This window comes from Pangasianodon hypophthalmus, chromosome 7 (assembly GCF_027358585.1).
Source record: "Pangasianodon hypophthalmus isolate fPanHyp1 chromosome 7, fPanHyp1.pri, whole genome shotgun sequence".
NCBI lineage: Eukaryota > Metazoa > Chordata > Actinopteri > Siluriformes > Pangasiidae > Pangasianodon > Pangasianodon hypophthalmus.
Window position 1 is genome coordinate 17,940,974 of NC_069716.1, and position 14,961 is coordinate 17,955,934.

The following is a 14,961-nucleotide window of genomic DNA, read 5'->3' on the forward strand; positions in this document are numbered from 1 at the left end:
TTAGAACACTGTTGGAGCTTTAAATAGAAATCACACAGTTTGAGGCAGAGAGGGAGCACAAAGGGAGCAGTGGTGTCGGAGGTGCGGACGTACGTGCCCTTGTGAGGTGAGGACATCTGAGTCATTTCTCTGAGTGGAATAGTTCGCCTTAATCAATCACTGGGCCAGGCAGCTCAGAAGCGAAGGCCAAGAGAACCAGTATCCAGGCTGCTTAATTAGACAATCAGCTAGACATGAGACCTCATTATCAACCTCCTCACTGCCCTGTCTTCTCTCTTGCCTCTGCAGATGACACAACAGGCAGGAATCCATCCATCCATCCATTTTCTGTACCACTTATCCTACACAGAGTCACAGGGAGCCTAGAGCCTATCCCAGGGGACTCGGGGCACAAGGCAGGGGACACCCTGGATGGCGTGCCTACCCATCGCAGACCACAATCGCACACAAATTCACACACCCATTCACTCACGGACAATTTAGAGATGCCAATCAGCCTATAACACATGTCTTTGGACTGGGGGGAGGAACCGGAGGAAACCTCTGAAGCACAGGGAAAACATGCAAACTCCACAAACACAGGGCAGAGGCAGGAATCAAACCCCCAACACTGGAGGTGTGAGGCAAAGAGAGATCTGCCCAAAGACTCCTGCATGGCTGCCTGGAAGCATCAGTTTTCAAATGTATTGTTTTTAGATTATAGTCTCCGTGTACTGGTCAGTCTCTTTTCTCACCTTATGGTCACAAACTGTGGGTAGCGAATGAAATCTTAGAGATCATCAGAGTAGAGGAGACAGTAGAGGTGTTTTAGGTAACTTACAACCTGCAACTTCCAACAAAGTGGAAGAAAAATAATCAGAGTTTGCCAAATTACCTGCTTTGTCCTGGTTAAAGTCGCAGTGGATCTCAGGAACACTGGGCGCGAGCTAGGAATACACCCTGGATGTCAGTCCATGGCAGGACACCATGTACACACACTCTCACACTCATTCACATCTAGGGGCAAATTAGCATAGTCAGTTCACCTACATGCATGTTTTTGTGAGGTAAGTAGAAACTGGATAACCTGGAGGACATAGGGAGAACATGCGAAACTCCACATAGACAGTTATCCAGCTCATGTTCTAAATGGAAACCAAAAACGCAAAAGTGCGTAAGTATGGTGTAAAACTAACTAAATTAGTTAGTGACGTAATAACTTGAATGGAGTCCTGTGTAAATTGTCATGTGATCTCGATATATCAGTTTTTATATTTGATTTTCAAAATGTTGGTAGGTTGATAGTCACTCAGTGTTTATCAAAGCAGGCAAAAAAGAGATAACGAATGGAGATCTTTACTTGACCCTATTCATGCTACCACATCCTAAAGCCACTGTGAGTGACACTCGTCAGTCAAAATGACTGGCAGTGCCGACACATCCATACTGAGGCGATAGTAGGAGATGACAGAGTGAGAGAAAGACAGTTTTTGCATCTCTATGCACAGACAAAGAGACAAAGAGAGAGTGATATAAATCTTAAAGCATCTTTGTTGAAAAAGGAGAAGAAGAGGCAGGTTCACTTACTCTCATTCCATATTTTCCCTCCATTGCTTAGGAGAAAAAACTGTATGTCCATATTCACCATATTGTATTAGAGAATTGGTCTTGCTCTTACATTACTTTTTAAATGTTTTTTTCCACATTTTTAACCTCATTGATCACAAGCATTCAGTAATACACACATTGCAAATATAATACAAGTATGAATATCTGTTTAAATAAATAAACTACAATATAAACAGCTTCAGTGAAGGCAGGGCCATGTGGTGGCTGGTTCATTCTGTGTCCTTGTGCAGTCCTGAGCTAAGAAATAAGAATCATGCTAATAAAGCGTGGATAAGAGATTAACATGGCAATTAGCTGAGACGCAATTATCAGCTAGTGAGATGAAAGTGACTTCTCTTTCAAGGTGTTTTTTATGCATTCAATAGCTGTTGAGGAGTTTGATAAATTGGGTGAGTTTTTTTCTGATGTTGGAGTTCACAGCTGACGGAACTGCTACAGTTGTGTGTGAATCTTGCTAATTAGCCGAGTTTTTTTGTCTTTTCATTAACCTCGTTTGACACCTCCTGCAAGCCAAGCAAGGGTTTAGGATGGCACCGAATTAACACGGAAACATGGAATCGAAGGATGTTATGCACAAGAACTGCCAAGAGAAACACTAGAGCGAAAATATAAACTGCAGCCACGAAATGAAATGAAATAGATGCGTAAATGACAACTTTTAAAGAAAAATAGTCAGATTCTGAGTCACTTAATAAGAGCCTCCTGTCAGGCAGGCTACCAGTTAGAGACATTTTCCACTGCGTAATGAACATTTATAAACTGAAGCTATGCTTTTTCCATTGACAAGAACCCCAGTACCATAGGTACTAGCTGTATGCTTTTTGATACTTGCTGAAAATTGGTACCAACAGGACCTACTCTTACTCAATACTTCAATCTAGTACTATCCACACTACTTTATCAAAAGTTTGTGGACACATCACCATCAAATCCATATGTGGGCCTTCCCCAAACTGTTGCCACAAAGTTGGAAGTATACAATTGTATAGGATACCTTTGTATGCTGTAGCATTACAGGTTCCCTTCACTGGAACCAAGAGCCCCAAACCTGTTCCAGTGGTCTGCCCAGAGCGCTTAACTCAACCCCACTGGACACTTTGGGATGAACCAGAATGTTGACTGCGCCCGGGCCTTCTCGCCCGACATCATTGCCTGACCTCACTAATCTTTTTGTGGCAGAATGGGCAAATCCCCACAGCCACTTTCCAAAATCTAGTGGAAAGCCTTCCCAGAAGATTAGAGGTTATTCTAACAGCAAAAGCAGAACTAAATCTGGAATGGAATGTTCAAAAAGCACATATGGGTGTACTGGTCAAGTGTCCACAATTCTTTTGGCCACATAGCGTATTTCAAAAGACTCGAGATGCTCTGTTCTCTGGAATGAAGAGGTAGACACAGGCAGTGGTAAGATCATTGCATGAGGAACTCATAATGCTGTCACTTTTACTGCCATCAATGTAAACATCCAGGTGTCTTTCAAGGCAGAGGAAAATTAACTATGAGTGGAAGTTGTGGTTGTTCCTATTTGGGCAAATTCAATTCAATTTTATCTGTATAGCAAATTTAACAATAGACATTTTCACAAAGCAGCTTTACAGAAATCACTATTCAGATTTAGAGATTTAGATCCCTAACAAGTGAGCGACAGGTAGAGGTGGCAAGAAAAAAAAAACCCAGAGAGGACATTAGGTAGAAACCATGAGAGGAACCAGGCTTAAAAGGGAACCTCTTCTGCCTGATTCCAGATAGTGGATTATACATCATTACTTTTCTATAACTGTATAGCATAAAGTTAAACAGTACTTTAAGTTTGTTTGTTGAAAGGATGCTCAGTATGAGTGAATTGTGAATAAGAGTCCTGTGATGTGCACAGAACAGTATTAATGATTAGAGCAGCAGTTCTTAGGTCCAAATCTACAGTATCCAGGTGAGACTATCGTCTGAAGTAAAGATAAGACTTGAGCATACTTGAACTGTTTTTTTGGGAAGTACAAATCTTTAGGGTATCTATGTGGGACAGCAGCAGAAGGTGAGTCACAAGTGTAGAAGCTCCAAGCAGAATGAGAACATCAGGATGAATCAGCCAGATCCAGAGGGCAGTTCTATCTAAACGTGTGGTGTAAAAATACCTTTAGCTCCTCTTATCAGCCTCTAAATTTGGTTAATATAAAAAGACCACCTCATATATTTATGAATCTCTTAGTGTAGTGTACAATTAATCTGAAACAGTGTTGCTGTTACAGTAAACTCTGCTCCCAAGACAACTTAATTTATTTCATATGTGAGAAACAGTGAACCACAAACACAAAGAATGCAAATAAGGTAAAACCTTGAATCAAAAATTTAAATCCTTGCCTTTTTTATTTCTACATAGTTTTGCATTAAAATGGTTTCTGAAAACCACATTTTGCGAGAGCCTCAATCACTTTTCTCCACCCCATCTAAGTCGGTTGCTTACTCCTATCCTCATTCACTCCCACCTACCTGACTCATCATCAGACTTGTTCTCGTTTTCTGAATCAGTGAGGGTCAGGGCCGAGTTCTCGTGACTGGACTGACCGGAGCTGTGACGGGACTTGACGTTGCGGGTGCTCCACAGCTGCATGGCTCTTTCTGGAGAGATAGGGCCTTCAGGATCTGAGTCAGCATCAGAGCCTGCGCTCAGATTATAGCCATGCAGTAGCCCAAGGTTGGGGCAGTAGGTGTTCTGGTGGGAAGTAGGCTCGCAGATCCCTAACTCTGCCAGAGTGAAGTTTCCTGAAAACACAAAGCACGAGAGGCAACTCAATTACTGTTAAGCTGAACTGTCTCTTAGACCATAGAGACGGACAAGGTGAACTGGATACACAACCTGGACAAATGCAAAACTTAAACCAGACATCTTTATTCTAACTACTATTTTTCTTACCAGATTGCATTAGCCCAAACTACTGGAACATCAACAATCTTCATAAACACTTCATTTATTGTATATACAGTATAATTAACTACCGGGTTAACTCATTCCACCTATATGCTACAGTCTTCCTGTTTAATATTCTGAGGCTTTTGTCTAATCTTCTCACAGTTATTTCTCTTCCAGATTTTATTTGAGACAGTAGATTATCTGTAAGTACATAATCCATTTTCTATCATCTAAACAAGCAAGGAACTTCATGAAGCTTCTCAATGTTGACTGAAACAATATTGCTGACAACATTCTACACAGTGCTGTTAAACCAGTGTTGACAGTGCCAGCTACAGTTGCCATCTTTCATATGAACTGTCTCTGTAGACACTTAGTTTAAACATACAGGGCATTATTATGCCTGTAGAATAGAATAATAGTGACAAGACACAGTATTGACTAAAAATACACTATATTCCCAAAAGACACCTGACCATTATATCCATAATGTCCCCTTTGCAGCCTCCACTCTTCTGGGAAGGATTTCCACTAAATTTTGGAACATGGCTATGGGATTTGTGCATTCAGCCACAAGAGCATTAGTGAGATCAGGCACTGTGGGGTGAGAAGGCCTGGGGTGCCGGCGTTCCAATTCATCCCAAAGGTGTTCAGTGGAGTTGAGATCAGGGCTCTGCACAGGCCACTTGAGTTCTTACACTCCAACCTTGGCACACCATGCCTTCATGGACCTCAATTTGTGTACAGGGCCATTGTCATACTGGAACAGGTTTGGGCTCAACTTCTTAGTTCCAGTGAAGGAAAAATGTAAACCTACAGTATACAAACACATTCATTTGTGTGCTTTCTGGGATCATTCTTGGGAAGATTCACATATGGGTGTGGTGGTCAGGTGTCCACATACTTTTGGCTATATAGTTTGCATGGTCAAGACCCAGAGAAAAGAAGAATAAGAAGAGGTAAGAGGTTTAAGTGAGCAGATCTGTGTGCAGACACTTGGCCATGTGAAAAGCAAGGCTACCTGTGGATGGACCCAGACCCCATCACCAGATAAATATATAGTATAACATCTTCCAGATTAAAGCACATCAAATGAAATCAATAAACACAATGGGGGCCCAATTACAGCCAAGCCAAGGGAAAAGCAATTAAGAGAAAAAGGCATGCACAGCGACTTTCTCCTCTCTAGTAATTAAAAGAGCATTGTCAGTGCAATCCCTCACAATCAGCTAAGAAAGAATGCACAATCTTAATCCTTAGTAGTGTTCAGTCTTACCCCACAAGTATTTTTAAGATTTTACTTTAATATTTATATCTGGTACATAATATGTTACAATAAAATTGCTTCAATCATGTAGACTGTTTAACAATTATTAAACAATTTGTTTTAAGAAATAATAGACTTTTTAAATTCTGTCTGCGATTATGGTTGTTGTGAAAAAAGAAAACTAATCAAATATAGTTAACATAAGTAAACAGAAGGCTAATGGTCATAGAAAATAAAATCAACTAGATTATTACATTTAGATACAGTGGAAGTACAATTCAGAGCTCATACAGAAATGCCATTTGCAGCTATTGGCAATACTAGTGTAAAATGAAAAGCAGAGTGGTTACAGCCTTACAGTTTGCAGAGCTGAGGTACGTGATATGTGTCCATTGTAGTTTGAGTTTTAATGGACTTGCACTAAACAAAATGTATCTCTCTTTTATCATACAAGATTCATATCTGACCACCTGCTCCCACCTGCGTGAGTGTAAAACCAAATACCCCGATAGTGTTTTTACAGGGGTGTAACAATACACAATAGCTCAATATGTGCCTTAGTTTTCCATTTTCAATTGATTAAAACATTCAGCATTATAAAAGTACAAGAGTTGAAACTTAATGACAGTGTTTACATGATTCATTCAGACACTTAATAGCATAACACAAAACATTACAAAACATTACATCACAAGGGGAGGCATGTCTGAAGCATGGGGATATTCTTATTCTGCTGTTAGTTAGATATGTTCTCAGAGTCACGCAGCTCTCAGTAGCACTAGGTGTGTTTCTGAATCTGGCTCTCACCACTACTGAATATGAATTATGAATTACCTGAGATTTCATGAGACCCTGGACTGAATCAACGAGGACAGGCTGCCTGAACGAGCTTGCTGTGTGGCTGGGTGTGCGTGTATGTGTGTGTGTGCGCACCGTATGTCTGGCTGTAAATGTAAACAAATGCAAATGTCTGCCTGCAGATATAGCACACTGTAACATTTCTGTCCATGATTCATTAGCCATAAGCTTACCATGAAGCAAAAGTGCTTCCAAACACCAAACATTAAAGACTTGGGGAATCTAGGATCTAGTATGCTAGCATATTGTCTTGTGAAAACAGTGTGGATAAGAGATGCGTATGTTTTTTTGTTTGTTTGTATTTTTTTGTTTTGTTTTTTTAAATACCTGTAGCCTTTCCTGATTCAAGATAGGAATAAGAAGCTACTGTTTCAGAGGAGAAGGAGTGTTGCTGTGATTAAGTTTAAAAGTTTATTACACCTCAGGTAATACAAGAACTATTTCATGATGAATAGCCTACTGTATTTTGCAGTCTGCTAAATGTATAAGTACTCTGACATATCAAAGCAAGAGCCTTGTAACAACTGAAATGATGGGACATGTCATATCATTATAGCCAAATGATTTTAATATTTGATTACTGGCATTCATTCAATACCCGTGTGCACCCTGATACCTGATAAGAAGTACTGTACAAACACAGGAGAGAGCTTCATACAGGTTTTAAAAGGAAAAACCTTGATTTTAGTTGAGAACAATAATAATCAGTGACTTGGTTTCTGAAGCCTTGATTCTGAATAGTTTAGCTTCTTGTAATATCAAAGTAATAACCACAACAAGGCCATAAAATCTTCAATAATATAGCATTTATTGGAATACATAGAAAAGAAGAAAGACAAATCAACTATCAACTATGAACCTAATTCTAAATAGGGACAGATAAAGAAGAGTTGTGTGTGTGAGAGAGAGAGGAAAAGAATGTGGGCATATTGTGTGTGTGTGTGTGTGTGTGTGTGTGTGTGTGTGTGTGAGAGAGAGAGAGCAGGAAAGAGAGAGCACGCGTGTCTGTGAGTGTGTGGACGTGCGCTCTGCTCTAGAGCTCGCGTGTCTGTGTGAAACAAGGAGAACAATAGGGAACAGAAATATGATGGGAACTTTAAAAGATTTGCACGTGGTGGATGACCAGCGATAGAAACTATAAAAAATAAGTTCCAAAATGCAGTAACATTAATGGGAATAATGATATCTGGATCTTATTTTTCCTCAAAATAAACGGAGATCACTGAGTGAGTGACCGTGCTAGTAAGTACAGAATGAGATCACATGCAAAGATAAGAAAGAGATCAAAGAGAGAAGAAAGAACATTCGCAGTGGCGCATGCGATTCCCTTTGTTTAAAATAATGCTCAGTTTAACAGTTTGTGGTTTCAAATTACACAACACGGAAAAACTTAGAAAGAATCAATAGTGAACACTAGCTTTTCCTGCCCAGATTTACAGTTTTATTTGGAGTTCATCACAAGCATGAGAGGAATGCAGCTCAAGCCTTTGAAGCATGATTGTGGATGTGGAATGAACACCGATTCCTTTAGAAGTGTGTCTTCTGACTGTCTTCGTGCATACATGCAATTTGCAGGCTGATCCATGGATTCGCTCCCTGATGAAATTCAGTCAGGCTCAATAACTTGCGGAGGTCCAACCATCCAACGAAGTTGATGTTCACATATTGTTATTCACTGTTCGCTGTTTCACATATCGTTAAAAGTGAAAGCAAACTTGCATGAACAAAATGAAATACAAAAACATATGTGATGCTAGTGGGTATCACTGATTGATTTTTACACCATTGAGCAGGTCAAGGGAGAAGAGTGGAGAACCATCTCTTTGCAGCCAGACTGCAGGGGGATCAGCCTAAGAGAGGTGAGATTTCCTCCCTGTTACGGTCCAACCTGTGAGGCTGAACCAGCAGATGGTTCAGCCTTTCGATGGTTCACGGGGGTGACGTATACTCATCTTACATACTTCCGGTTGCTTTAAAAGTACTTTAATAAAGGTGCGTCCCCTATCTGTGGATGCATGGTGCCTACACACATATGTCTCTACATTTATAAGAGACATATTTCTTTGTATCCATAATCACACAGTTTGTAGTTGATTTTGACTTGGATTTATGCTGATAAATGCTCATGGTGACAGCATTGTCAATGAATAAAGAAATACATCAAGAGGGAATTACCATGTAGTGAAGGGGAAATGAAAGCTTTTCGAATTACGATAAAATCAAGTATGTTCTCATAGATAAAACAGATAGATAAAAAAGAATCAAGCTTTCCAGAGAGAAGAAAAAGGTGACTCCAATAGAGCTAGTCACTGAAGTGAAATATATCTTCCAATAAGAAGGAGCAAAGAAGACCATGACCAGGATGATTAGAGATGATTTTCCATCTCCATTCTAACAAAGCAATCTACTTTTTTCTTAAAAAGAATTACAGAGTATAAGTATACTTTACAAAAGAAATGTGACCATATCTGGCACTCCACAGGGGCAATGCACAGTCCTGCTGTGCTTTTAATCTCTTTTCTGCAGTTCTGAGAGAAGTCGAGCTGGAGCAGCCCACCGTCTCGTGCAGATCGTCTAAAGGCTGCTTTGAGATCCTACATTAGAAATAACCATTACAACAATCTGACACAGGGTTTTATTTTAGCCGTGACTTTGCCACAGGCAATCTCTCTGCAACATTGCTTAGTGAGTGCGTTCATAAAATATGAATGTATTAAACTCTGGTCCCCCTTTTAAAAGGAGGTATCCCTGATATCCTCTTGAATGCAACTATTGTAAATCAATCTTGCTCCATTCTCCTAATATTCAACTGAACATTACCAAATGGTGAACCTGAGACCAGAATCTAGCAAAGTGTAAATCTTTCTGGAGCCTTTTCTTTCTGACTTTTGAACATTTGGGGCCATTCTGATGCATTTATATAAAATAAGAGTTTTAATTTTCAGGGCATATTTTTCCTATACATAATGATAAAAATTTTACACATTATAAATAATATAAATAAATGTAACTGTTAAATATAAACCTAAATTTTATATGTTAAATGTAAATATTAAATGTAAAGGTAAATGTTAAATATAAATCTAAATGTCAAATGTAAACATTAAATGTAAATGTTAAATATAAATGTTAAATGAAAATATTACATGTAAATATTTATTATGTGTAGCAAAACTTTTCAGTGAAACTTAAAACTGTTATTTTCAGTGAATATCTAACTATCAAAATGGCCTCAAATGTTCGAAAAATGTCTTTAAAAAATTGGTGGCCTGCTAGCAATGAAAAAAAGTTTCATTACATTAAATTTAAATTCAGAGAATTTACAAAACCACATCTTCTTTTCTGCCTCAGTCCCTTCTCATAGTTTTCATCACAGCTTCGGTTATGATTCTCTATGATTTTGAAAGACATTGCATTTGAGTCACAGCTCCCTGCTGAATGGCAGTCTGATGTGGAGCATGGTGACTATTAACTCTACTGCAGAAGTCAGAAGAGGTGAGGTACTGGGCGATGCTGGTGGATACAGTTCGACAGAGGTGAGCTGCTCACAGCTTTGGGGGGCCTGGAAGAGCCATAAAGATAAGTGCAAGGAGTGGCTGATGATGGCAAATGAAAAGAGTGCACTGAACCCTTGCTGAAATTGAGTAAACAGCAACAAGGACTACAGGAAAGCCTCCTTCCACCTGAGACTTGTCATTGCAGTTTTGAGTGGAGTAGGCAGGTAGGAAAGAGGTGGAGGAGAGAGAAGCTGGTGGTAGATATTGAGACCAATGCTAAACAATTTGATTAAGAGGTGGAATAATATTAGGCTTCAGGGTGATAAAATTAGGTGCTACAATTAACACACAGTGTATGTGGATATGTTTTAGAGGTGGGATATGTCTGCTGGCAATCATCACATGTGTATGAGCCAGCTGTGCAGAATGAGATTTTTCAGACATGGCTTTGTTATTATACTGCATGTGGCTCTTTTTTAATCGGACAAAGCTGGCTGTCTGCTAGCTGGCTTATCAGGATTATCTGACCCATATATTCCCTCTTAGACAAGCACAAATATTGTCATGTGCTCTTACAATAAATCACTCAAACAGATAGAAGTGGCTACAACCGGCCATGTAAATAGTCAGGAATTGGTCTTCTTATTTTTTTATTTTAGCTTTGTGTCTTTCTGCCTTTAAATGAAAATTTCTTGGTTTTTATATATAGCTTTAAGATAAACACAGATGATATTAAAAAAATCCCTCACATCCCATAACCCTAAAAGAACTTTATAATAAGAACTAATTAGTAATATGTGACTCAAATGCCCAAACAGCATCTGAACAAATGTATTTTAAAATACATTTGACTCATGATTTTCCAGCCATGGCGGGGCTGCCTTTTAGTCATACTCGCCTGCAATGGTATCTTTCTCTGGAGCTGGAACACACACTGAGGTAATATGCCACCGCAGCTTAGCCTTGAAGCCTGCGTAAAGCTCATTGTAGGCCCCAGGGGTGGAAATTGCCCATCATTATGCTTCATCAGACTCATTAAAGAGCCATTTGGAGAGACTGTGAGAGGTAGGCAGACTGGCCTATCGGAAAGAATAAAATAGCACCTGCTCCAGCGGGGGGAGGAGCTGGCTTCTAGTCAGAGATCAGTAGAACCCTCAAGCCACCTGGAACCCCTGAGGCCCTGCTGCTGATTGATAATGCCTGATAATGTCCATGTTCAATTTGTTCCATTTGTTAGTTGCTTTGTACACTTCACAAAAGCCTAAAAGCCCAACTGGCCCCATGGAATGCTGAGAACTGTGGAAACGTGTCATTGAAAACATTGCGCTTTCAAATCAGAACTTGCATTTATGGCAGAGCAAACTTTTACGAACAAAAGATACACAGAATGTAAGTATAATATCTATGTCCATCAATGAAACAAGTGTGGGGAAAAAAAACAACACACATGTTTAGAATTTCACCCCTCAAGCAACTTGGAACTACCTTTGGCATCATGGAACGGGAATGAGATGGACACTGAAAACACAAAACACACAGCAAAACATTAGAGGAGAAGAAAAGCAGTGAAGTCTGAGCACAAGGCAGTAATGCAATCACATGATAAGAAAAGAGCAGATAAACCCATGGATGTTCTCATGGGCTACATCCTTTGGAGTTTGTGGGCATCACCTGATAAACACTTCAAAGGAACAGACTTCTACGTAGGAAACGAATACCATCAGTCTGGCTCACAGAGAGTTATTGCTGTTTCTTTTTCTGCTGAGAGAGTAGAGAGCACTCTTCTTTCCTTTGGGGGCACCAGTGAGGATCTAACACCTACCTGTAATGTGGCTTTGAGGTACTTACAAAGCCTTGATCATTGACAGTTGTTACCTCCACTATAACACCACCCTTTTCTCTGTGCGTTGGTCTGCTTCTCCTCTGCTTCTCTATCTTTCTGACTGGCTCCATGCAAGACTAGTGCATTTATTGGCAGGAAGCTAAATTCTATATACAAAGTAGGAAAATTTATATAAAATTGATGAGTCACAGCTGGGTTTATGGCTCAGCATGGCAGCTGATGATTTCCAGCAGAGAGCGACTGACTTTAGTCAAAGTGTGGCAGAGCAGTGATGGAAAGTGTGACAAATGAATAATTGCCTATGATCTATATGGAGTTCAAGAAATTTAAAGGTATATTCAGTGATTTTGGTGGAAGCTGACTGAAGCTTCACTTAAATACGGCACACTTCTTCAGTGTTCCTTCCAATGCCGTGGTCCCAATACACATGCCTAAGCTAAAATGCCTGAATGCTAGTGCAGGACAGAGGGCTTTCTAAACAGACAAGTAAGTAGAAATGCCTCCTGCTGACTTGGTTGCTGGTTGTCCAACTCATTTGTTTTTCCACATAGTCTGGAGCAGCCAACAGATATTTTACAGACACAGTGCTGCAACTTCCCACGATCCATAGCCCATGAACTCGTCACATGATTATGCATCAATCACCTATCCACGTTCACTAACACTTGATTACTGATTGGAATAGCCTGTTCACAATCACCTTGACTCCCATAGATAACTTGGACTCTCCATGCAGCCTTTCGTAGTTTTGTTTCAGCCTGTGATGAGTCCAAGTGTTTGTCTTCTGCTTGTTTTACCTTGTTGTTTTGACCATAGAGCTCTCACTGTTTATCCTGTAGTCTTGTGTAGTTTATACTCTTTTGCTGAATGCCTGATCATTAGCCTGTCTCTCATTTTGAGCATTGTCTGACCACTTTGTCTGCTAACCTTTGCAACAGCTAGAAACTATTTTTGTTTGCATTTTTACCCCCTTTTCACACAGTTTTGATCACTTGCCATTTCTCACCCACTAGCTCTCAAATACTAGCTCTTTCTTATTACATGACAGCTAGCAAGCACGGAGGATGAGGGCTACCGTGTGCTTTCTCTGAGACACATGAAGTCACCCACTGCATCTTTCCAAACTGCTGCTCATGCTACGTCACAGGCAATGCTGAACATTTGGAGGAAAGTGCTAACTACCCTCTTCCACATACATGAGCTCAGAGACACTCATGATTGGCTAGTGTTGTAGAGTTCTTCTGAGTAACTATTTTAAATATAAAAATCACTGAGGTCTCATTTAAAAAATCTAGTGAACATGCCAGTGGAGAGGATAAAACTCACAGATTTCAGGTGTACAAAGTGTTATCCAGTGAAACATTCCCAGTTGGGGTTAGGTTCTTTATATATTCAGTGGCTGTCAAATTGAAATTGGAATTGAAAAGCCAGTTTCTGTCAGTTTTTGAGAAGAACTTGCCTGAACAACTTAGAAAAAAGGGTGACCAGGCTGCTCCAAAAAGAAAAGACAGAGTGTGTTGTGGGTAGTAGGAAAAATAGTATGAAAAGTTGGGGACAAAATGAAAGAGGAATAAAGAAGAAATAATAAATCAAGGTCAACCTGCTGAGTTTCCCCACCACGATGTAATGCTGTGAAAAGGATTGTGTTATTGTGGTTCCATTAATAAAATGATACAGCTGTTTACATGTCTTTTTGGATCTCCTAACAGTCTGATCCTTTTCCAGAGCCACGAATCAAGCAGCTATTGCACACACACCCACACACACACACACACACACACACACACACACACACACACACACATACACATACAATGAGCACCGTCAGCATTAGTCTGCCATCCAACAATTACTAACAAGTACTCTGCAATTACATCTCAGCGGAGACCCCACTTGGGTTCTTCATCACCTACTCCTGACAGCTACAGCTGCATGTAATGGAGATGCACATTCCCTGATTCACTGTCATTGACAGACGCACAGACACTGATATTTATGAGATAATAACTTGTGGACTGCACAGTCTACGCTAAATCTGTAGGGACTCAACATCTGAACCTCCCATCTAACATACTGCAGAGAACTTTCTTCCTGTTGGTGTGACATCGCTTCTTGTGCAGGACATGTCAGGACTGTGGGTGGTATGTTGTCACTAGTGGACTCAGGAGGGCAGGGTGTTAATTGCAAGCACTAACACTCAGGGGTGGGTGTCCGACTTTCACACAACACACCAGTCCCGAGACACAAGGAACATCATTAGGGTCCCCATTAGAGCTGGGCCGTAGAGTTAAAAGCATGTCTAGAACATGGCCCTGTCACTGTCAAACGCACCAGCCCTGATGAGCCACCTGCAGTACATGGCCACTCAACACCTTTTAATTGGGCCTCCAAAATAGATCTGACTCTATGGGGAATGGTGTCACCTCTGAAATACCACCTGATTTCAACTAATGTTTACATAAACTCATGGATGTGTCTTAAAGACCAAAAAAAGACAATAATAATAGATAATAAATAAGATAATAAATGACAACCGGATAAAGTGTGTGCAAACATTTACAGTGTGGAAAGATGAAGATATTGATGCTTAATAATCCAGGTGAAGATAACCCAAACATTCTACCACAGCCTAAGCATTAGTATATTTAATCATCATGCATTATTTATTAAAAATCACACAACAATAAAACACTCAAACTTATTGATAAGTACTTTCATAATTTTTATGCACTAATGGTTCTTCGGTATTTGTAATAGAGAGTACTGTCTCCTTCAGATCCTGAGCAATAGCCCTCCAGGCAATCCTGCTAAAGAGGCCGCCATTTTAAGAGACAGAATAGATTTGACAAAGTATTAAATACCCTGCACTCAGCAGCCCCTTATAGTAATTGAACCCAAGGGCAAGTTCCTTCAAATGGGCCTGCACTCACTACCACTCCGTCTCTCTGCCTTATAACAAATGGCTTTAATCAAACTAATTATG

The 14,961-nt window shown here is 40.0% G+C and overlaps 1 protein-coding gene across 4 annotated transcripts in view; it reads right to left on the reverse strand.

The window, feature by feature from the left end:
- The window catches only part of tenm2a (teneurin transmembrane protein 2a), a 275,007-nt gene that overhangs the window by 185,948 nt on the left and 74,098 nt on the right, over positions 1-14,961 (reverse strand). For all 4 annotated transcript variants that reach the window (XM_053235492.1, XM_053235491.1, XM_026918274.3 and 1 more), the window contains one exon: positions 4,093-4,365. In XM_053235492.1, the coding sequence (XP_053091467.1) occupies positions 4,093-4,365 (273 nt within the window). The remainder of the gene's footprint in view (positions 1-4,092; positions 4,366-14,961) is intronic.